Source organism: Bacillus rossius, chromosome 14 (assembly GCF_032445375.1).
Source record: "Bacillus rossius redtenbacheri isolate Brsri chromosome 14, Brsri_v3, whole genome shotgun sequence".
Taxonomy (NCBI): Eukaryota; Metazoa; Arthropoda; class Insecta; order Phasmatodea; family Bacillidae; genus Bacillus; species Bacillus rossius.
Window position 1 is genome coordinate 2,858,696 of NC_086341.1, and position 23,824 is coordinate 2,882,519.

At 45.6% G+C, this 23,824-nt stretch overlaps 1 protein-coding gene across 2 annotated transcripts; it reads left to right on the forward strand.

The window, feature by feature from the left end:
* The first annotated feature begins 1,431 nt into the window (after nucleotides 1–1,431).
* LOC134538977 (uncharacterized) lies at nucleotides 1,432–23,091 on the forward strand. Of its 2 annotated transcripts, none has more exons than XM_063380631.1 (5): nucleotides 1,432–1,577; nucleotides 4,623–4,819; nucleotides 6,057–6,260; nucleotides 9,254–17,568; nucleotides 20,280–23,091. In XM_063380631.1, the coding sequence occupies exons 1-5, from the start codon at nucleotides 1,549–1,551 to the stop codon at nucleotides 20,445–20,447; spliced, it is 8,913 nt and encodes a 2,970-aa protein (XP_063236701.1). In that variant the 5' UTR covers nucleotides 1,432–1,548; the 3' UTR covers nucleotides 20,448–23,091. The 2 variants fall into 2 exon arrangements, with proteins under 2 accessions (XP_063236701.1, XP_063236702.1); XM_063380632.1 differs by having other exon boundaries at nucleotides 1,438–1,577; nucleotides 20,283–23,091.
* Nucleotides 23,092–23,824: the final 733 nt, after the last annotated feature.

The following is a 23,824-nucleotide window of genomic DNA, read 5'->3' on the forward strand; positions in this document are numbered from 1 at the left end:
TGTATTAGGAGATCATGATTTCGAAAGAGGTTCCTGCCAAGCGTCTACCATAAGCATCAAGTTTATATACAGCAACGACAAGCAGTCATGGAAAAAAACATATTATTTGAATATAAATTATTTAATCGATTCACGTGAGAAAAACGTATGAAAACTCACTTTCTTTCCTGTTATACGTGCCTTAGTTGCTCCTGATATCTTGAATTTTGTTCCATCCCATAATATGTTTCAGTTTATTCTCTCCGTAAATCTGAGATATTATTAATAATAATTGATGAATACATTTTATAAAATAGTGTACCATAAATCTTCATAATTTTAGACGCAGATGATTAGAGCATTATAAATTAATTATACCAATTGCAGTTTCTTAACAGTTTATTTAAAATAAAATTTACGAATGTAATGTGATAGCCAAATAATAGTCATTAAATTAACTTAATAAAAAATAAATACGGCATTCATACTGGGTGTAAAATACCTGAACCAAATATTACAATATTTGCCTCGACCCAGTGCTGAGCATAACGGAAAATGTTTAGTTTATAGGTTGGCATACGTGAACAACCTTACTATCGTATATACGTAGAGAGTCTTTCCAGTGCTACGAATCATAAAAACCGCATAAACACTGTTGAAACCAATATGGCGTCTTACAGTTCCCAACTCTCCAACTTAATATTTGAAAATTACAGTGTGGAGGACATTTCTTGAATTATATTATTTGCACCTTATCATGTAATAAGAATATATAGTTGAGAATGGAATCACAACTGAATAAAACTTACCAAATATAAGACGGCATGGTGTAAGGAGAAAGGAAAAAATGTATTTGTTAAGAGATAATAAATTTTATATCATTTAACATATTTTGTTTTAGGAGATGTCACTAGATAGCACAAATTTATTCCGGACAACGACGTAGATCGTTACTCCCATCTAACAACACATTTAAACTGTAATATTTTGTTTGCATATGTAAACTAGGTATTAAAATAAAATTTGCAATAAAATACTTATGATTAGACAATAATGTGCCGTGTTAATTTTTATTCATTTAAAGTGCATTAAAATTAAATAATAGGCCCTTGAATGTAGCAACTAATTGTACAATATTTAACACACTAAAATATGAACAAATGCAAAGTAAAAAAGTACAACATAATAGGTTTTTTTTGGAAACATTACAAGTAGGCTACAAATGGAGCACTTGATAGCGAAAGTGAACTCAAACAAATTGGATTGTTTCCAGGCACCAACTCAAAATTTTTTCTTTCCAATATATGGTGGTCGTAAAAGCAAATGCTTCATCAATAAATATATGGGTGTTTTCAATATGGCGTCTTAACTATTACGTAATGTCTTCAACAGCTGTTCAAAATTTATGTTTCGTAACTAAGGTGTGCACCCTCTACTCAAAGTGCTTTAGAGTGAAGTAACGTTTGATTGTAAACAATATTGTAAACATGACGGATTTTAGAAATTGGTTACTTTGTAAGAGTGCCGAAAATATGGGCACGATTACTTTACGTGGGGTGTATTCTAAGTATGCCTAAGGCGACCGCTTATCCGCCAAGGTTGTATTTCATATTCAACTGCTAACATAACCTATACGTTACAGTTATATAAGTATTTGCAAAAAGTCCATGAGTTACCATTAGATTCGTTAAGAATCTTTGCAAATTGAGTAATTTAGGAGCATTTTATTAACTTAATGTAAAATTAAAATTTTTTTTTTCTGATTTTGGGCGCTGCTAATGTTTTCAATCATAATGCAAAATTACGTTTTTAAATCCTCTCGCTCTCTCTCTGCCGGTAAAATTCTAGTTAAGCGGCTTTTCTGTAACATAAATATATAATACATTTTCTACAATAATATTTTAAAACACTACATACACTTGTCGGTTTTCCCTGAAGAGAATATTTCAAAATTCCAACTTTCTGAGAACTAAGTAGGGATGCGGCCGCTGGCATTTTGTTCTTTCATTGCGAAGCCAATCCTCATACATAAATTATGTGTATGTTTTGTATTTGGATTTTGTGACTCGGTGGAAGGCAAAAAAGTATGTGTGTTTCATGAACTTGAGAGCCGCCCGGATATGAGTCCCTACTCTACGTCCAAACCCAATCTGAAACCTTGTCAGGGATTTTTTTTTAGCAGTATGAAGGTGTGGAGCACCAATGTGTTACAGGCAATACCACATAACCTGACGTATCAAAGGAATTATTACATTTGATACACGTAAAAAATTTCCTTTTTGTACGTCAGGTTCCATATGCTCACTTAGCATGTGAGAGGCACCATGATCTATACCCGGTGTCGCCAAGGTTTTTAATTTTTGTAATTTACGATGATTTTAGAAAGGGACACTATTGGAATAGTAAATCAATATGCCTCCGTATTGCTAAAAATCATTCCTGTCGAGGGTCGATGCTTAGGTTTGACTGCACAGCAGGGACTCATTTACTCGGGCGACTGCTGCCAACCAAGAAACATACTTATCATATTTTTACCTTTTATTTACCGTGTCTTACAGAGAATATTATAAACGTTATGTACTATACGAAAAGGCGAGATGTATTGCATAGAAAAAATTTGAAACATTTTGGCTCCATTGAATGTGTGAAAATGTTAGATCAATCCTTTTGGAATATTCAAAAACTATTTTCTACAAATGTTTTACAGGATGTGCCAGAATTTCATGGGCTGTATTATAAGTTATCATAATGTATCAGCAATAAGCTGATGCATTAAGATCCTTAATTTCTATGTATGTACCCATGTAAAGTTGCATTTTCGCGAGAATTCCTTCACTACTGTTTTCCATGAGCCCGTAGTCTAAGCTGAAATGTATCACATACCCGCAATATTCTGGTTTCTGTTGTGAGACTGAAGAAAAAAAACAGTCTACCTACAGTGTTTTATCCCTAAATATAAACATTTAGTTCATTCATAACTCAGCAGGTAGAGAAGTGTTTGAGAAGCAGATTGCCACAGGTTTGCTATTATTATTGTGGTTGGAGGAATATAGAAATTTAGGAACACAATTTTGTGAGATAATTGAGAAACAAAAGCAGCAACCAACTAAACAAAGTTTATTAAGTAAATTTGTATATTTTCAGAAAACCTTTTCGATTTCAAGTTACCGTAGTTTTAAATTTAGTTAGCATTGTAGAAACGATACTTAACCTAAATAGATTTATTCTAGTGTGTTATATTGTATTCTTTGAAGATTGGAGTGGAAGGAAAGGGTAAAATGACGTAGATAAGTAAAGTATATTAAATTGTTAATAAGTCACTATACAAAACTATTAGTGAGTTTAATCGCAAAAGCTTCTTGACTAATAGAATTTGCTGCCAAGTCTCAGAAATATAAATTCATCTCAGCATCACGGATTGTATGTCGCCAGTGGCAGTGTGACTCGCATGTCTTCCCTCGTGGCAGGTCTGGGTTTAGGCCCAGACGGGTAATCCCCGGAACTTGGTGAGTGGAAGACATAGTCGCTGCCTTTGAAATTCCTAGAGGAATTCCTATTCTTCCCACCTCTGCTTTACAACCATCTCATATCGCTTGGTCGGCTCCGAGGGCAGGCCCGGGGGGGGGGGGGGGGGGGTGACACGCTGGTCCCTAAAGGCAGCTGGCTCCGGCTTGCGCTATCCTCCCAGGACTCTGAGTTGCGACCCCGCGTGGCGGGAGATTTATTATCGTCTTTCAACTGTGCCTATTGGATCCTTGTTACTTCCAATTGCTTTCTGAATTATTCATATATGATTAAATAATAATGTATGTTGGTATGTATGACTTTGATGATATCTGACACCGTTTGACCAATCACCATGAAAGTTGGCACATCAATTTTTTTTTTTTTTTTCGTGGAGAAGGTTTTTGTGCTATACATTTTTTTTGGTAACTCTCTACTAGACTGCGCTGCAGCGCATCAACTCCCTTCTGTGTCGTTCAACCGATTGCCATGGGTATATTCATTTCATTGACAGGAAATCGTAGGTCATAGACATACAAGCAGTGAGTGTGTGAAATTTCTCTGTGTCCGCCGTACGGTCATACAGTAAGGTTTGGAAACTTCCTATCTTTCTCCTTCACAAGACCAGTATGCTTGGTGGAGCTCTTGGCGGCTAGCGAACTAATGGAGCTAATAGCAGTTTAGTTTAGAACTTTGTCAGTAAGTGGCCTGGGCAACGCCGGGCACTGCAGCTAGTATACATTAAACAATGAGAGTTATAATTAGGGACCGGAAAAATTCGCGGGTTCAATGACCTGTAGGATGAACTCCATAGTTCTACGTACACTCGGTCAAATGCCACCCACACATTGGTTGCTGTCTTGTGAGACGTCCCAACGTAGCAACCTGTGATTCGATACAGTTTTGGTTGGGTGTTTCTCATTGGCCCAGAGTGATCCAGGTGAGTTGTGAGCCAATAGCAGAGGCAGCAACTGAGGTATAACTATTTGTATTTTAGCCTATCGCGAAATGAATTCGCGAATTTTTCCGGTCTCTAGTTATAATTGGTCGGTGAAAGCTCTCCTGAAGCTCACTCGAGCTGTGGGTGCTTGTCACGCAACACCACAAGGGGCGTGCCTGCGATGGCGGGTGTGTTGCAGCAAACTAAAGCAGTGGGAGAAGGAGCGGCGGGAGCGACTGAACGCTTGTTTCCGGGACCTGGCGAGCGCGCTGCCCGGCCACGACCCGGCGGTGACGCTCAGCAAGGTGCAGATCCTGCAGCGGGCGGCCGAGTGCATCCGGGCGCTTCGCGGCGAGAACCAGACGCTGGTGGACTCCGGCGCGGGCGACGCTGGCGGTGAGTTGCGCCCGTCCCGGTGGCGCCTGCTCCACTCCTCCCGTCCCGGTGGCGCCGGCTCCACTCCTCCGGTCCCGGTGGCGCCTGCTCCACTCCTCCGGTCCCGGTGGCGCCTGCTCCACTCCTCCGGTCCCGGTGGCGCCTGCTCCACTCCTCCGGTCCCGGTGGCGCCTGCTCCACTCCTCCGGTCCCGGTGGCGCCTGCTCCACTCCTCCGGTCCCGGTGGCGCCTGCTCCGCTCCTCCGGTCCCGGTGGCGCCTGCTCCGCTCCTCCGGTCCCGGTGGCGCCGGCTCCACTCCTCCGGTCCCGGTGGCGCCTGCTCCACTCCTCCGGTCCCGGTGGCGCCTGCTCCACTCCTCCGGTCCCGGTGGCGCCGGCTCCACTCCTCCGGTCCCGGTGGCGCCTGCTCCACTCCTCCGGTCCCGGTGGCGCCTGCTCCACTCCTCCGGTCCCGGTGGCGCCTGCTCCACTCCTCCGGTCCCGGTGGCGCCTGCTCCACTCTTCCGGTCCCGGTGGCGCCTGCTCCACTCTTCCGGTCCCGGTGGCGCCTGCTCCACTCCTCCGGTCCCGGTGGCGCCTGCTCCACTCCTCCGGTCCCGGTGGCGCCTGCTCCACTCCTCCGGTCCCGGTGGCGCCTGCTCCACTCCTCCGGTCCCGGTGGCGCCTGCTCCACTCCTCCGGTCCCGGTGGCGCCTGCTCCACTCCTCCGGTCCCGGTGGCGCCTGCTCAACTCCTCCGGTTCTGGTGGCGCCTGCTCCACTCCTCCAGTCTGGGTGCCGAAAAGTCTGTCGGTTCCATCCTTGTTTGCAATTAAGAACAATGTTTTATCTGTAGTTTGAAACATCTCAGTTGAATTTCCTTCACTTTACGGTTGAGGAACCCAAAAAAAAAAAAAATTGTGACTGTCTCCGTAAGTAAATAGGCTGTAATGTGGATTTATCTTGCAACTCAAATTTTCATTTGGCGGTCAGTCAGGCAAAATAGAGCCTTTATTTTTCACCCCTATGGAAGTGAAATTTCAAAATTGGAAGTTCTATCAAATTGGATTATTTTAGTTTTATGTCAAGTGAGGCTCTGCGCTGTCCAGAACCGCACAGGTTTTTTGATCTCACAAATAACACTTTCGGCTTGATCGGCAGTATTGTTGCTTGTCACATTTGATTGGAGCTTCGCTCGGTCGCACTTGTGCGGAGCTGAGAGACCGCAGCCAAGCATACGTGCGCGCGCCGTGTTGCAGCACGGCAGCTGCAGGCCCTGAGGCTGCGCTCGGACGGGCTCTTGCGCCGAGTGGAGCAGCTGGCGGGGCTGCTGCGAGATGCGGGCATCGCCGTCCCCTCGGCCGTCCCCGGCCGCGCCGAGCCGTTCCGCGAGCGCCAGCTCAAGTGGGACGGCAAGATCCGGCCCGAGGACGCCCCACTGCTCCAGGAGAGGGCCAAGAATAGTGAGTGCGCACTTTGTCTTCACTTCCGTACTTCCGTACTCCCGTACTTCCGTACTCCCGTACTCCCGTACTCCCCTACTCCCGTACTTCCGTACTCCCGTACTCCCGTACTACCGTACTTCCGTACTTCCATACTTCCATAGCCAGCGTACACGTTCTACCTGACCCTCTCAGATTTCAACTAATTTTTTTGTTTATGGTTTACCTGCGCGAAGCAAATGGAAAAATACTATTCCTTTAGATTTCTTAAGTGAGTGTTTTTTTTCCTTCAATTAATTTACAAAATTTATATTATAGAAAAAATATTTGTAATTTGGGAATGGTTGACGTTGGAAAAGCTCAAATTGGTCCCATTTTAAAGTTTTTTTAAATTTTTAATGGGCTCTCTAATGATATACAACTCTGTAGGGGTTGATTCATTAAAAAATACAAAAAAATTATGGAAGATTTTAAATTGGGTTTTTTCAAAAAAATTAAAGTTTTAAGAATTTTAAAAAATTCCCAACAATAAACAAACAAATAATTGAAATCTAATAGTGTCAGTTTGAATTTAAATTAAAACTGTGTTGATTTGACTTTTAACGACCCACTGACTCCATTCACTTTGTTGGAAAATTGTGGTCCCAATAAGCGGTTCAACTGTTATATCAGTCCCGAGACTATCGATGTGATGCTGTGTACAGATGTAACCAGGGGTGTAAATCCGTAGGATTCTCAAGGGGGCGGCCCATGGAAATTCGCAAGGGAAGCGAGAGATGTAAGAGTTTTTCACTTGGGATTTAACCGACACAAGTCATCTCTGGATAAGGTGCTTGCAGGTTGTATACTGTATAGTTTTGTATGTTATATATGCATGCAAGAAGCAGAAAACTTTAAAATATACTGACATGGCCGTGGCCTAACTGCCCTTATGCTAAGCGGGGGTTCGTGTCGATACATGTACTGAGATTAATTTGTGGGCGCCACCGTGCGAGGGGCACGGACCCGGGAGAGACTCTTTCAGGGCCGTGACGTCGCCCATGTGAGGCGTGATTTTAACCCCCTAAAGCCAATCCTACACTCGCTACTTGCCCGCTCTCAGCGTCGGGCACGCTCTTCACCTACGCAGTGGGCTCTTACGGCGTCCCACACGCCGTCACACTCAGGATGTTCAAATAAACAAATACAAATAAAATCGTATGCCCTGGTTTATTAATTGCTACTTCGCCTACACCTTTGATTATATCACACAACGCCTGCGGCACGAATCGGTTCACGTGGTGCGACCTGACCATGTGGTCACACTCTACAATTAGGCAATTAGCATAAAAAGGACCATAGTGGTCACACATACAATTAGGTAATTAGCATAAAAAGGACCACATGGTCACACTCTACAATTAGGTAATTAGCATAAAAAGGACCATAGTGGTCACACATACAATTATTTACAGTCCCCCCGACCGAGAGAAGCCCCGAGGAATTACAAACGAAAGATTCAAGATGATTAAGATTTAACAGAATTACGTAGCAGTGCAGGCAAGCGGTGAGGTCCCCGGGGTGCTGATGCGTCTGCTCTCGGTCGGTGCTGGCGAAGGACTGGGCTGAGCTCAGGGCTCCGCTATCCTAACATGGCGCCTTCGTGCCGAACCAATTACCGTTATACCTATTTACGATTACGCGCCACAGGAAGCGACAGGTAAAACATGGAACACTCTTAGTAATTATATTACACCTAATGCATGATAAAAACTATTAACTAAAATTACAACAATTTATTATTAACGGTAACCAGTCAGGCTTCGGTTCGCCTCGTGCATGTTCGGTACGTCTTTTCGTTGTTTATCCCTTAACTAAATATTAATTACTTAAAGTACATAATAAACACTCCCGGCCGATCTGCCGTCACACGCCACTTGGGGAAAATTAGAATTACAATGTTTATCTGTAGTTAAAGGCGTGTGGTGCACTGCTGCTACAGCGCCCTCTTGATGTCCGTGGCGCGCTATTCAAACACAACCACCCGACGGAGCGACTGCCACTACGGGAAGTGGGACGGGGGGTGAGGGGAAAGGTGGCGGAGGCTGACCAAGCTTCTGGGGCGCAGGCCCGGTCGACGTTAATACAGAAAGTAGTTTTGACTTTTACGTTTATCAACCCTGTATCACTGTCACGCACAAGGGGCCCCCCCTCACAGAGGGGCTTCTTAATTCCAGGTGCCCTTGCCCCCTTGCCCCCTCCTCCCCTCCTCCTGGGATCTATCCCCATGGATGCAACCAAGCAGCTAATAACTCCTTACTTTCCACTGACTGCTGACAAAGTGGTTTTTAGATGGTATGGTCATCACATTCTTGTATTTTTCGATAAATTACGTAAGAGATAATGTGTTACTAAATCACAGCACACCAAGGCGTACAGAATTCAAAGAGATTTTTTTTTTTGGCGTGGTGGTCACAGAGCGAGGGATATCCATTTTAAAAATAATCAAGTTACATTTTAGTTTCTTGGTCTTGTAAATTGTAGCAAACAATTAAATTTTAGTTGTGGTCCTGTTTCCTGATAATGCCAGTTTTCTAATTCTAAACTCAAAAATTTAAGTTTTGAAGAAATAGATACAAATCCAAGATGGAGTGGACTGGTCCACCTTAAGAGAGAATCTTTGGATGCTGGACGTCTGTCTGTATGAGGTGGATCAGCTGAATTGAAACGGACTTGCAGTAGTGCTGAAAGTTTGCTTGGACTTGAAAAGAGCAAACTTCCCCAAACAACTACACCAGGGGTGAAAAAACAGAATAAATGGTATTGATATTTAAAAATATGATATTAAGAATTTTTAAATCCAACAAATATGAGTAAGTGTTCCATGCAAAACTCTTTTAGTAAATAAAATGGAGTATGTAATTTTTCATGTAGAGTAATTATATTTATGTTTTTAGAATATTTAAGCGTTTATGAAACAATATCTAACATTCTCATAATATTTTTTTTAGTTTCAATGAAGTTTTGTCCCGCAGAAAAACTGGAAAACAAGAAGGTCCAGAAGTGGAAGAAAAAATCGGCATGCGACAGTCCCAGCACAGCTGTCGAGTCGAAGCAGGTGAGGACCAAAGGTTCGGCGCAGAGGCGAAAAATGTCCGGGAAATCGAGCACCTCGCGCTGCCCGTCCAAAGCCGACCGAATCCAGCCGCCGAGGAAGCAGGGCGGCCTTTGCGCGAGGGACGAGAATGCCCCGCCCACCTCCGCTGCGAGGGGGGGTGGCACGGTCGTCTGCACCGCGTCGGTCGCAAGCATTCCGGCCGACGTCGGGGCCTCGGGCGCCAGCCGCGGCAAGATGGTGGTGTCGGTCACCAGCTCCAACCTGCTGGCTGCCCCGGTGGCGAGTCCCGGCGTGGCGGCGCGTCCGGGCCCCACTCTGGTGCCCGGGACCATCATATTCACCAGCGGCAGCATCGTTCCCGTCCTGCCCGCCATCACGGGCCCCGCTCCCTACCTCGTCAGCGCCGACCACCGCCCGCCCGTCGTGGTGGTGCAGAAGAACGCCCCACAACCCACCCACAAGAGGGGCAAGACCTTCCCGCTGCTCATACCCAAGAGGAGGACGGACGCAGCGAGGGCGAAGTTCCCCAACAAGGTTGCCATCTCCGCCTCGGCCTCGAGCTTCCTGCCCCTGCAGGCACCGTCGCAGAGTGTCGCGGTGGTGGACGCACCTATGCCGCAGACAAACGCTGCTCGTGCGGCCTCCAGCAACGAGAAGCCTGCGGGGAGCATGAAGCGACGCCAGGTTCCCGCGACGCCGAAGGCTGCTCACAAGCGGGACGAATCGGTCAAAAAACGTGCTGATAGCAATGTTGACACAAGACAAGTATTAGAGACTTGTCAATCTGCTGATTGTGTCATGGCTAGTAAGAGCTCGGGGATTTCTGAGATTCTGGCAGCAAAGTCAGCTGAGCGAGATGAAAAAGCCATAGTAGCCTCTACGACACAGTCTGTCATAAATGATTCAAAAGTAACGAAAAATCCGAAGGAAAACGGGAAGAGAAGGAACGTACAAAAGTGTTCACGCCAAAATGTACACAACAGAAAAACCAAGAAGAGAATTTGTAAAGAAAATGCAAATGATGTCAAAGTTGAAAGCAAAAAGATGAGGTTTTCTGAGATGTCGGCTACTTGTGGGGAAAGTTCTGAAACTGTAAATGTTAAGCCAGCAAGGAGTGACAAAGTACCAGAGTCTGGTATAGCATTAGTTTCCGCTACTGATGCAGAAAAGATCATGTCTACCTCCAGCACAACACTTCCACACGTAGATAGCGGTAGCACGGTGTCCTCTGATAAGGTCAGTGATTCACTTCAATCATATTTCGACTCTGCAGAGTCAGAGAAATTGTCGCAGGTCGCTGGACAGCACGTCTGTATCCAAGATAGTATCGCTCTATCTGACAGTACCAGGGCACTTGGAAACACTGACTTGACCAGAGACCTTACAGAGACCAGTGTTAACGTTGTCTGTAATGTGGCTCAAGACGTCCACAATGGTGGCAGTCCTACAGTTAAAACTCCCTCTTCTGATACTCTGGTCAAAGCATCAATCAATTCTGAGGATCAAGCATTTTGTGAGGTAAACTCAGCAAGCAGTGCGATTCCCAGTCGTGTAGATATTGAGTTGCAAGAAAAGTTGAGTGTAATACCTGAGAACAGTGCAAATATTAGCCAGGTTGACTCGTCAAAAGATGAGCCAAACTCTAATGTTAGGGACAGCACACTAGAAATCTCAGAGGAATCACTTTCTGTTTGTGAGAGAGATGTAAATAGCAAACCACGTCATCATCTTGGCATAAATGACAGCTCAGTGATGCAGGGACAAAGCTACAGTACTCAAAGTCCCTCACATTCTCAGAAAGCACTTGACCAAGTGAATACAGCAGAGAACTGTTGTAAAGTGTCAACACAAAGTGAACCAGTTCTGTTTGATTCAGTAGCGGCACAAGAACAACCACAGTCTGCTCAGAATAGCAGCACTTCCTCAGGCGTGTCTTCTGGTCCGTCGTTAGGGTCTGTCTCGTCAGAAGGGCTGCAAAACAAAGTGTGTGTTGATGGGGTAGCTAAGAAAAATACATTTGCTACTTATACAATTGATGCATTGTGCAAAACCTCAGTTTCCGGAAGATCGGACACAAAGTCTGTTGAAAAAGATAGTCTTAAATGTGATTTAGTGTCGTCAGAAACCAAGATGACTTGTAACAGCGGTGTGGAAGGAAATGATTTGGTTGTAAATTCTGGTGCTAGGTTTATGGAATTCACTGAAAGCGTTACTGCAAGTAAACCTGATGGTGAAAGTGAACAAGAGCTTAAGGATAAAAACTTTCCTTCTAACGTCAGTGATAATCTTGCAAGATATTGGGACAATGCGTCTACATCACAGAACTCGTCTAGTTATGTAGTCGATGGTTTGTCTCAGCAAATGGTGCCTTCAGGTAAAGAAGGATCAGTATTTTCATCGGTAGACACAAACTTCCAGTCAGCCAGTTCCTGTGCAACGTTTGGAAGTAAAAGCTGTTCCGCACCCAACGAATCTAACAGTGATCCTGCGATGAATGAGCAGGACAATTTCGGAGAAAACCAACTGCTCAGCTCGAACAATCCCAAGCTGATGGAACAGACTCCAGACTGCAAGAAAGAAGTGTGCGTAAGCGAAGATTCCAAAGGAGGGTTCGTGGTAACTAGTTCAAGCATTGAACCACAGTCTGATGCCACCCAGAATTGCAGTGTTAGTGTGGCCTTGACAGACCAGGGACGAGACCGGCAGGTCCTTCCGGTGGCTGGGAAAAGTGCTCGTGATGATAGCAAGCCTGATGCGGCAAGTCCATCCGCAGAAGGAAAGGCACTCGGTCTCCGTACCGATGCAAGCGATTGTCTACCTGGTGCTTCCCCCAGCAATGTTCCTAGGACAGGGGAGGAGCTCTTGCAACCACCACGATGTTCAGCACTAGCGTCAGAGAAGTTGTATGGTGAACCATTGCATGTCAACTCGAGAGTTCCTGTTTGTGATACGTTGCACGTTGGCGTAGCAGCTTCCTACACGAACAGCAGTTCTGTGAGAGAGCATGTTGCTTTCACGCAGGTGCCAGACTTGAACGTGCGCTCGGAAATGCTTTCTCCTGCTGTGGGCCCGGCAGGAAGCGCTGCGTGCACTTCAACTCGCCATGGTGTTAGTCAAAACTCTTTAATTTCAAAACACATCGTCACAAGCGGTGTCAACACACATTCAGATTCTGGCTCCCAGTTGACGTTCTCCACGATCGACGGAAGGTGCAGGTCGTCGCTGCAGCACAGGCACGAGCCGCTAGCTTCGACAGCTGCGACAGCTGCGACAGCTGCGACGTTGACCTCGGTCGTTGACTCATCCTCTCAAAGCCAGACCCTGGCCTGCCCAGCAAGTGGCAACAAGTGCACCGTCCCGTCGCAACAGCAGAATGACACAGCTGCATCTGCTCAGACTTCTGTAGAAGCAGTCCACGCTTCTCAGCTACGGCCTCTCACGCCGTGTGCAGCGAGGAACATTTGCACTTTGTCTCCCCTTAAGCAGCAGGAGTCGGTGGTTTCACATCTTCCCTCGCTTACGTCTGTTCACACGCTTCCTCAGACACAGCCGTACGTAACGTGTGCGGTCAGCAGCGACATGCGTTACTCGTCATCGCAGCAGAAACTGGGCTCTGGAGTTTCAGCTACAATTCCTGCCGTGCCGGTTCACGCATTTGACCAGGCCGAGGCACAAGCGTCATTCTCTGTCGGTGGTGACAAGTCATCACCACAACAGAAACACGAACCAGTTGTTTCAATATCGCATACATTCACACCAATTCACACACAGTCGCTGACACAGCAACACGTGACTTTTTCAAATAGTGACAAGTTTGTGCCGACATTACAACAGAAGTACGAGTCTACAGCTTCAACATCTAATTCATTCACACCAGTTAACACGTTCGCCCAACTGCAACCACCGCAGCCAAATGTTAGGTTTTCTAGCGGTATATCAGTACAGCAGAGACATGAAGCATCTACATTCATGCCAATGCACAACACAATTCAAACACCTTCCAGTGTTAACAGTACCACCAGTAATTTGGCTTATTCCGAAAGAGAATTCTCAGCATCCACATTCACACCCGTTTCACAGATATTGTCCGACATTCGAACCCAGTCATCTGCATTTCCGAATGTGAACTGTACTTCAGCTAGCCACTCATGGCTTCCTACATCAGGTAATGATAAAAGTTGGTTTTCTATGAGCAAACTACCAAACTCGGTTTCTGTAGCACATCGAAAAACAGACATCACCAAAGAGACACCATCATCATCTGCTAACCTTTCTCTTCAAACAAACGAGTTTCCAAGCGACATTTTTGCATCTTTGCAAGTCCCATCTGGGGGACAGCATCCAGAATCAATTTCTCCAACAGCTGCTTTTCTGTTGGCTTTCCCGTTGGTGTCGAGCTCTAAAGTGTCGGACATGATCGATCCACAGGACGTAGATTGTGACAGTTTACACGGAGCATCATCTCTGCTCCAGATTGGCAACATCGATCACTATTCTGCTACCAAGAAAGATGCGTCCACAGTGTCATCTTCCTCGCAGCCTACAAACATTCAACCACCTGCGCTGAAGTATCCGTTGTCCGGCAAGGGTCGAGCTGGTGTTAATGTTGCAGAAACAGGTGACAAATGTTTCACCGACCGAGAGTTCTACCTTCCAAATCAGCCTTTGTTTGATCAAAATCACAAACAAAATATGGGGACTAAGAATGCAGCTGTGATGAAAAGCCCCATCATTTCCACCTCTGTTAGTAGTAACATGTCTGAAATGTGTGGTAGGCAGAACATTGTGAACCGAAGTGTTGGCACCCAGTTTAAATTGACTGACATGGGTGGAGCTAAATCTGTCATGTCCAGCGCCGTTTCAAAACAGTGCACACCGTCATCATTTCAGACGTCTTATAGCTCTGCAGTTTCTTCGGTTGCAAATGCAGTTTCAGTGACTTCGAGTCACAGGGCGAATGCATCAGCCGCTAGTGGTCGAGCAGACCTGAAACCAAACACATCTTTTGGTTCTCATCCTGTTTTCCCCAGCGCGGGGATGCCTTACGTGGCACCAGCGAGCTCACTTCCAGTTCAGTTTCACTCTCAAGACAAATCCAGAAACAATCATGGGGAAACGCCTTTTACCATCACCGGCAAGGAACAGAGTTTTGGAATCTCCGTTGATATGTCTGATTTGAAGTGGGGCCAACACAAGAGTCATAACTTCGAGAAGCAGAATACTGCCGGATCATTCAGCACCAGTAAACCTGACAGTTTTCTTAAAGATAGGATGTTGCAGGGGCATTCGTCAGTCAGCAGTTCAGAAACTGGGGACCTAAACTTGTACAAAGCTAACCTGTCTTTGCACAATAATGAGACCTTCAAGTATGAGCCATCGCAGGCGTGTTCCACCGCAACATCGATTCCTAATGCCGGCCAGGGTGTCCCTTCCTTGGTGAGCAACCCCCCGTACAACCAGAGCGTGTTTCCCGGGTATGGGTACGGGTCAGTTTCGTCACACTCTAGCGTGCCTTCTTACAGCGGGAATCAGGGGGTGCTGGGGGTGGTCTCCAGCTCGGGAAGTGTTGGTGTCCTCCCGTGGACCACGTCGGTGTCCGGTGTCGGGCACTGCAGCGGGGCAAGCACGTCGCAGAACGTCGTGGGGACGTTACATCATCACCCTCCCGCCTCGCAGTTCACGATGCCGCAAACCACTGCCATCACCGCCAACTGCCACAACCACTACGGGGCCAACCCGAACTATCTGCCGTCCAGTAAACACGCAGCTGTCACTAGTGTCGGACAAGGGACAGTTGGCAGCAATGCGAAAAATCTGGAAGGTGTTTCCACCAAGTTAACCAATTCTTTTGGTAGCAAATTTGTGAAAAGTTGCGAGCAGAAAGGGCTGGACAGCAGACACCAACAGGCGATGAGTCACGAGATGGGGATGTTCAGTTCTGGCCCAGACACATCGGTCATGAACTCTGAAACCACGGACACTTTCAAGTTCCCGCTGCTGCCCGACCAGCCCCCGGGGTACCAACAACACCCGCACCGTCCGCCGGTCAACTGGATGACCACGCCAGCCGTCACGACCAACCAGAGCAAACAGGCGTTCGGCATGTGTTCCTCAGAGGTGCCCAGCTCCTCGCAGCTTGACAGTCAACCCGCAAGGAGCAGCTCTTATTTCACGATGGCCAACCTGGACCCCACAGTCTTCACCCAGAGCACGTCTTCGTGTTACGGGAACACCGCACTGCCTCAGAACCTCCCGAGCCAGGCGAAGACCTCGTCAGAGAAGCAGCAAAACACATCTGCAGCCATTTCCTTTGCTAACGAAGCACCGAGCGATTCCGGTAGATCGGCCCTGCATAATTCCGGAATGCATGCTTCGCAGATTCAACAAAATGAATTCTATGCTGCACCGTGGACTCAAATAAAGCCACCTTTCCAAACTGAAACCGTCTCGGCAGATGTGAACAATTTATTTGTCCCTTGCACACTGCCAACTTTAGTCGGCGATTTGGCTCTGGGTACGGGCTGTGTATTGAGTACTGTGGAAGAGAACAATGCTGGTAAACCTTTCAGTAATTCAGATTTTAATGAGATTGGACAGCCTGCCAAAGAACAAAAACTAGAGATAAACAGGAGACAGATGAAGAACAGACAGGGTACCAAGGACACAGATCGTAAAAGCAAAGCTAACATTGACTGCAGCCACGAATTTGCCAGCGTCTCGCATGCGGGAGTGAGTAGTGTTGGTAGCTCCTTCTTGTCAGTGAGTCAGCTTGTGGATCCTTCCAAGTCTGCAGCAGACACTTCCGGATGTCACGCATCCATGCGAGGATTCAGTACAAGCAACGGCAGCCAGACCCTCTCGAGCGGGAAACATTTGCATCACCAAAATGCGAGTGCATGTGTTAAAAGAGAATCTCGTCCCCAAAGCACCCTCAGTGGCAAGGACGAGTCGAAGAAGATCGAGCATTCGTACAATTTGGCAGGCAACATGACGTACCATGTCGAAGAGTTGCAGCAGTCACTACCGTCACATGAGGCGAAGCGAGAAAATTCTAAAAGCGATGAGACGTCAGCTCGTAATACTTTGAGGCCTGCCACAGTGGATAATTTTCACTGGCTTTCTGCCGAAACTAGCTCGAGGAAGTCCAGAGCTGGTGGCCCTGACTTCAAAACGCAACTCGGCACCTATTCAGCAGAAGCGTTGATAGGAATCAGTCAAAATACTTCTGTAAATGTCAACGCCTCCCTTGGCTCTTCGCACAAAGTGATATCGCTGCCGCCACCGGTTGTGTCCGACAGGTTCGTTAACCAAAATAGTTACGTCAGTACTCACACTCAGAGGAAAGTGCAGTACGACAACAGTACCCTTCTCCCTGGCAGTTACATGCGACCTCTCAACCTGCCCATGTCCCAGAACTTCATCACGCAGCCTTCGTCTGTTGCCAGTCAGCAGGGTCAGCCGTCTGCCGCACTGCGATACCCCTTGGCGAGCGTGCCAGAGCCGCAAGTTTCGAGGCAGAAGATTGGGGGCGTCCGTCCAGCATCGTATTTTGCTGCCGGGGCGGACATCTCGCACGCCAACACAGTTCCCCCAGCGTACGTCCCGGACGTCGCAGGTAGCAGTTGCGAACACAAGGCGCCGGGCGAAAACAAACCCGTCTCCTTCCCCTCGTTCTTGTATTCAAAAGAGTCGAGCCCTCCCCGGAACGTGAAACAGAGTTTCACGTACTCTCACGCATCGTCTTCCGCCTCCGTCAACCAGCATTCTGGCCACGTGCGCTCGAAAACAGAGACTTCCAGTGCAGGCAGCAGCGAGGTCGGAGCGGATAAAACGACGAGTGCTCACGGCAGCGGCCGACAGGGCGGGGGCGGGATGATGCCGTCGCAGAACATCGCCGGCGGGAACTGCGCGCTGGGGAAGCAGCGCGGGAGGAGACGTGCGCCGGACGCAGCGTCCGTGTCGAGCGTCGGCAACCTGGTGGACCTGGGGTACCTCGGCATGCCCCCGGGGATAGGCTCGCCGATGCTGGGCGAGGAGGGCATGTACTTCCACGGCGGGCCGCCCGCCCTGTACCCGGGCATCCCCAACGCCCAGGGACCCTTCTACCCGCCCCCTCGTGCCGCCTTCGCCCCCAGCAGCGCGGCCGCCGCGTCGCCCAGCGCCGCCAACTCCGGAGGCACCACGCTGGCCAACTTCAACCTCAGCACCATATTCCCCGAGATCATGGACAAGGTAAGCAATATCTGTGTGTGTGAAACGTGTGTGCAAAGGTGGGAGAGAGTTAGCTGAAGAATTAATTTTGGTATTGATATGTACCTAAATTAAATCATAAATACTACTAAACTATCAAATATTATTTACAAACAATTGAGGTTTTTATTGCATTTGGTATTTAAGATGTAACTAAGCTAATGATAGCATATATATAAAAAAAATTAATAAGCAGAGCCCTAATAGACCACCGATAATGTGTTACCTGATTCTCCAGGCAACATTTATAATAACTGGCCATGCATTAGAAATAAGTATGTAGTTGAAACATAATTTTTTTTTAATAAACTTTTGGTTAGTACCATAAATTTATTATTAAATTAAAATTAATAAATATCCTAAAACAAAAGCAAGCTTAATTATGTACCCTATGCTGGAATAGGGAGTAGGGAAGGCTGATTGGTGTACGTTAAAAAAAGATAAGCTTTGGGATCACAATTCAATACTGAAAGATGTTCATGTGATCCACAAAGACATGCAAACATTCAATACGTAGCAGCAATAAGAAAGTTACTTAAGTCAAGCAAACATTATGATGCGCACAGCAACCAATAATCGGGTATAATAAACTGGAGGCTAATGCAATGTGGTGAAAACCTAGCATCAGAAAAAGATAAATATTACGTTGCCATTGCAAATATAGATAACAAGATAAATACTTCTAGGCGTTCCAGTTTAACGTTCAACATTCAATGCTGCAATATTCCCCGTAAAAAAGGTGACATTAAGTGAAGGGCCTTAAACACAAAATATAAGTGTTAGCAAATACAAATAAATACAGGGAATATGTTAACGAATATTGTTATAACTTATAAATATAATGAGCAAGAGTATACGACAGTCTCGGCCACAAGGGGCAAAAGTATCAAAAGATCCCACAAACAGTAACGTGAGCAAGTAACAGTAAAAATACTAGATTCATGTCTTAGATCATACTAGGGAAGAAAACCCTATTAACAAAAATTATGAGCCTCTTCGGGCGCTGCGTGGAGGCTGATCGTGGCAAAGTAGAAACACCTGTGTTTCCGTACCATGTGCGTCTCTGCCTGAGGATGGGAGCAGATAGCAGTTCCCGAAACGTCGCTTGTTTCTGTTTTGGTAAAACTATTGTGTTGTTTGTCTTTTCGTTTTGTCGTGTTTTTGTCTCGTTTCAACCGTTGTGCTGAATTATTTTGGGTTCAATATTTTTGTGTTGTCATCATTTGTGGGTTTTTTTTGTTCTCTTAGTACATTTTTCTTTGTTTTTCTTTGTTTGTTGACCATATTCCTGTTTCGGAATATTTTGTGGTGTTCATATCCTTGTTGACAACAGCAATTGTTTGCTTAATTTTGTATGTTTTTGTCTTTTTTGGGTAGGTATTTTTATTTATTTATTTTATTTATTAGTTTTTCTTCAACAGAAAAAGTTCTTAGCAATGGCGTATGTCCAAAAACTTACATCAAGTCAGAAACAATACAAGAGCGAGCAACAGTTAAACCAAACTAAATTTTGAGGTGACTGGCCGAAACAATTCAGGCAAAACAGAAATAAAAATTTTATTTACATGAGTAGGTGTGGCCACTGCATACCAACGAAACACAACGAAGAACATACTTTTGCCATGACTCACTGTCACACCCTCACACTGCAGCACAGGAAGTTATTAACTGTACTTCAGAATGAGAGTGAGCCAAATGACTCAAGCATATTTAAAGAACTAAAGCGCAACCAAAGCGGATGCACCAATCACAAAAAAAAAGGAGGGGAGGCGGTCAGCAGGGAGAGGAGAAAATACCCTAAAATTAAAAATGCGCGAGGAAAAGTCGATATTCTTCCATTCTTTTGTGCTAACCCGGTGCAACATTCTCTTGTTTACTCACAGTTAACCAGCAGATACTTAAATAATTGTAAAGATTTGCCTTTGAAAATACATGTTGATTGACATGATCTGGCTTGATAGTCATAAAAAAAAAAAAACAAAGCAAGTATTTGAAAAATAAATCTGTGCTGAATATCAGCCTATATCTGATACCAGTGTTCGGCGGAGGTGAAATTCTGTAAGATTTCTTGGGGAAAGGGGGGGGGGTGGCCTTGCTCGGTCGCCCTCTTGGGGATTACTACCGTGGTATTGGTTATAGAAACAGTCCTAGTGATGAGTGATATGCAGAGTGCTGTTTTAGGCATGGGCGTCGCAAGGATATATTTTTTGGGGGGGGACTGAAATTGATTTAGTTGTTGAGGAGTATCCATCCCCTGGGAAAAAAGCAGGGGGTGGGTGGGTGGGGTGTCCTTCCCCGGGAAAATTTGGGGTTTGAAGGTGCAAAAGAGTGGTTTTTAGGCATTTTTCTTTCCTAAATATTCTAATTATAGTTGGTTGCAATATATAATTTATTTTTTATAAAAAATATTTTCAGAGAACAAATTTGTAAAAATACAGTGCTCACATTACCACAATTGGACTAAATGCACCATGCGCAAATGGGTTATATCACAGAAATCATATTAATAATATAACTACGAAACTAAATATATTATTGGAGGGGATGAAATTGAAGACTTATTATTGGGGGGGACATGTCCCCCCCGTCCCCCCCGGTTGCGACGCCCATGGTTTTAGGCTAGCCTGACCTCGAAGTACAGTCGTGCGGTTGTTTGCCAAAACTCGACCATGCCGGTACACTCCTGTTTGCAGCAGGCTTCATCAGTGTCCGCTGCAGCGTTCCCCTTCAAGCAGCCTGCCCGGCAGCCGCTGATGGGAGCGTGTGCCGCTGGCACGCCAGGCTTCCCGCGCGCCCCGCCGACCAACATCAACGCCTTCCCACACGCCAACACTGCAGCAGCCAGGCCCCAGTGGCTGTAGCGCGCGTCGCGAGACCGGCAACTGATGATGGGAGCGCTCCTCAGTCAACATCCACGCCTAACCTCACGTGAACACCGCTGCGACCAAGTCCCAGTGGCTATAAGCACGCGTCGAGAAAGACCAGCTTGTTGATGCTGTACTCTTACCGTCGTACACCTTCGTGTGGGTCCGTACCGCTGTGAATAGCCGTGTGTTGCCGAGATGAGCAGGAGATATCGTGAAACGCGAGACCGGGGCGTAGCAAGGATTTTACTCCGAGGAGGGGTATTTTTGACAGTCGCCCAAAATTCATAGTAGTCATGATATTTTAGACCAATATTTTAATATGGCATCCTAAAGCCAGTGATACTTCACACATGGGCCTATCTAGGGCAAACATGAACCAAAAAAACAAAGTATTTGAAGAGTTACTACAAAATCGAAGATTATTGATGTTCCAACCATGGAATGTTACGGAGGTTACACCCCAACTAACCCTTTTTCCTCTCTGGGGCAGAGATGCAAATTGGTGTTTGTGTGTGTGTGCGCGCCTCTAGGAACGGTATTCCAAGTCGTATTTGTATAGTAGCGAATAAGCACTGCCTTGTTGGAGTACAACCATAACCTAACTCGCTGTATTCCAGAACGTGTCCGAACCGAATCCCAGTACGGGAACAGATCTGCAATCGTTTTAATAAACGGTGCCCTGCGCGAGGCTACGAACTGGTTCCATGCGCATTCTAGCGGACGTTTCGCAGCCATCGATACAGTTTCTACAGAAATATTTCCAGAGATAGTAGCACCATCCAACAAAAATAGAATGGCCATTCTAATATCAAGTACTTTTAAAGTTGTGGTTATTTCTTGTCATGACCATTAAAGTGTACATCCCTTGATGATCAGAAAAATGACTTACGTACAAATTAATGGTGCCAGACATGGGCCCGCCATCTGGAAGAAAAAATGAGTTCTGCACAAGCGTGGAATTTGGGCAACAGATCGCCAACGGATCGGACACCGAAATCAGTTCCGTAGAAATGAGGTACTGGCCGTGTCCATTCGTGCGTTAGGAGTACGTTTATGGTACAGGTGTAGCATATTTAACACCGAAACCTTAACTTTTGTCTCTTGGAATACCGGTGTACGTCTCCCAGTGTTGCCATTGTTAACTCCTGCCGACTCTCAGGTGAAGTTTAACATAATTTTGGGAAAACGTTTGGAACGTCATATTGTAGGTTCCAACAACTTATATAAGGGCTGTGCTACTTGTCACACTTTTGCATGGACACGTCATTCTTTTTAATTTGGCGGACTGATAGTTTTATAAAGGAGTGTTTCACAGCTAGTCATTTGCAGAAGTGTGAAATAGAAGATGGGGAACCAGTTATTTCGCACTTTATTCTCCCTGCAGGGTCTGGAGTCCGAACAGTGAAGTGTAGAAGAGAGAATGCTCTCTACCCGTTTGCTTTACTTTGTGATGTGGTCTTACGACATATGCCGCACGGTGTTAAAACAAGTGTGTATTGCAGGCTTTCACGGCCTTAATCTTGGCTCTGAGTGGGTTCTCGGCTTCGGAGATGCTTCCTGCAATGCAGCACTACCACCGCAGCCAAGATAGTTCGTTAGTTAAAACTGATCCCTCGACGGTAGTGCCGTGTCTGTGTGCAGAACCAAGTTCCGTCTCGCGTCTCCTTTGAAGGTGCATGTTTACTCTCCAGTGTTCATTGCTGGAGATGTTGTGCCATCTCGCCTGCTGGAAACTATGGATAGTTTATTTATGATGGGTAACATCTGGGAATCCTTCTTTTTCACAGAGAAGAGAGCCAAACGCCCGATCGTGCATCTTCAGGTTTTTTTTTTCCATTGTAAATAAATATGGCGGTGTTGAGAAAAGGATACTAATGGTCAATTAGGTTAGGTTAGCTACATTATAAATATGTACTTTAAAACATTGTGGACGGTTGATTTGGTTAGGATAGCTACATTAAAGATACTGTGAAATCAGGTAAACTTCGGGTTTGGCTCTCTCGTCTGTGAAATGTAGGCCAGTAACATCTTAGCTCTCGGTGTATGTAATTCTGTGCATGCGACGGAAGTATTTGAATGGAAATGTGCAATGGTGCTGCCATCCGTGGTTTGTAGAACGTAACCTCAGATTACAAGACCTACGGTGAGCAAGTTTATTTTGTTTAATGCTGCAAAGTATTCGCTGATAGATGCAAGACTTGAGGATGTGTAAAGTAAAGACTGATATTGGACCAGTTGGATGCTAGACAAATGTTAAATAAAGCTCCTTTTGCCAGTGATCGAAGGTTTATATAGCTTGGGTAGGAAAGTTTCATCGAAACTTCGAAAGTATGACAACGTAGCAGCAATGACCTGTACAATTGTTATAAAATATTTGTTGAGTGGTTTTGTCTACATCAATACTGCCAATAGTCTTTGTTTCACAATGCAAATAACTTTGTGTTGACCAGTGCTGAACCACGCGCTGAACAAGCGTTAACAGATTTTTTTGTAAATTTTTTTTGTAAATTACTGTAAATAAGGTAACATCAAATGTTTAATTTTGCAATTGTACATCCATTTATTTGAAGTTGTATTTTGATGTGTTTTTTGGTACCTGAGCATTAAACAATGCAACAATGAAGTATTTACTATCAAATTAATTTTTTATTGAAATTACCCTCACAGTGTGTATTGAAATAAGAGACAAGTTGCAGTACAAACTCGGAGTTCACTAGATGTGTGATTGTCCAAAAAATAATGTACATATGTACTGATGTGTGCTAATATTTTCCTTAAGGCCCCCGTCTACACGGGCGCGCACAGGGTGTGCAGAGCTTCAGGAAAAATAATGTGAATTCAAAACTACTCAAGATATCCGAGAGGGGTCTATTTACGAAAAGTATTCGAGTCCACTGAGGGCCGAAAAGTACTTTTGATTTAGGGTTTAGAAGAGTTAAAATGGCTAAAACGCATGTTTTCAAAGTAATTTTTAGGTGTGAAACAACCAGTACAGATTTTTGAAAGCACTTAAGGGACTTGCATTATAACTTTATCTTTATTTCTCGGCCATATAATGATACGTTAGCCGCTCAAATTTCACAGTTATCCCGTGACGACGAGAAGACTGCGCGCCAGTCCAGAGGAGACACCGCGCTGGAAGCACCAGCGAGCGTCGCGCTTATCATCCCGCCTCGCCGACACACATACACCCCTGACGAGGCGGGCCCCTTAAGGCAGTCGCTGTGTGTTGCCCAGACTAGACCACACAGATGGCATAACTTGCCTGAATGGGACACCCAAACCCAACACTTCTAGCAGAGACGTCAGGGGTAACCTGGCCAGCGGAAACCTCTGCCTACTCTACCGGCAAACCACAAAGCCCTTTACAA

Bases quoted from the DNA above. Each gene is read 5' to 3' on its own strand.
- LOC134538977 (XM_063380631.1), top strand. From the start codon at position 1,549: ATGCCTAAGGCGACCGCTTATCCGCCAAG. The intron at 4,820-6,056 runs GTGAGTTGCGCC...GCCGTGTTGCAG, and splicing joins CGGCGCGGGCGACGCTGGCG to CACGGCAGCTGCAGGCCCTG. The intron at 17,569-20,279 runs GTAAGCAATATC...TCCTGTTTGCAG, and splicing joins TCCCCGAGATCATGGACAAG to CAGGCTTCATCAGTGTCCGC.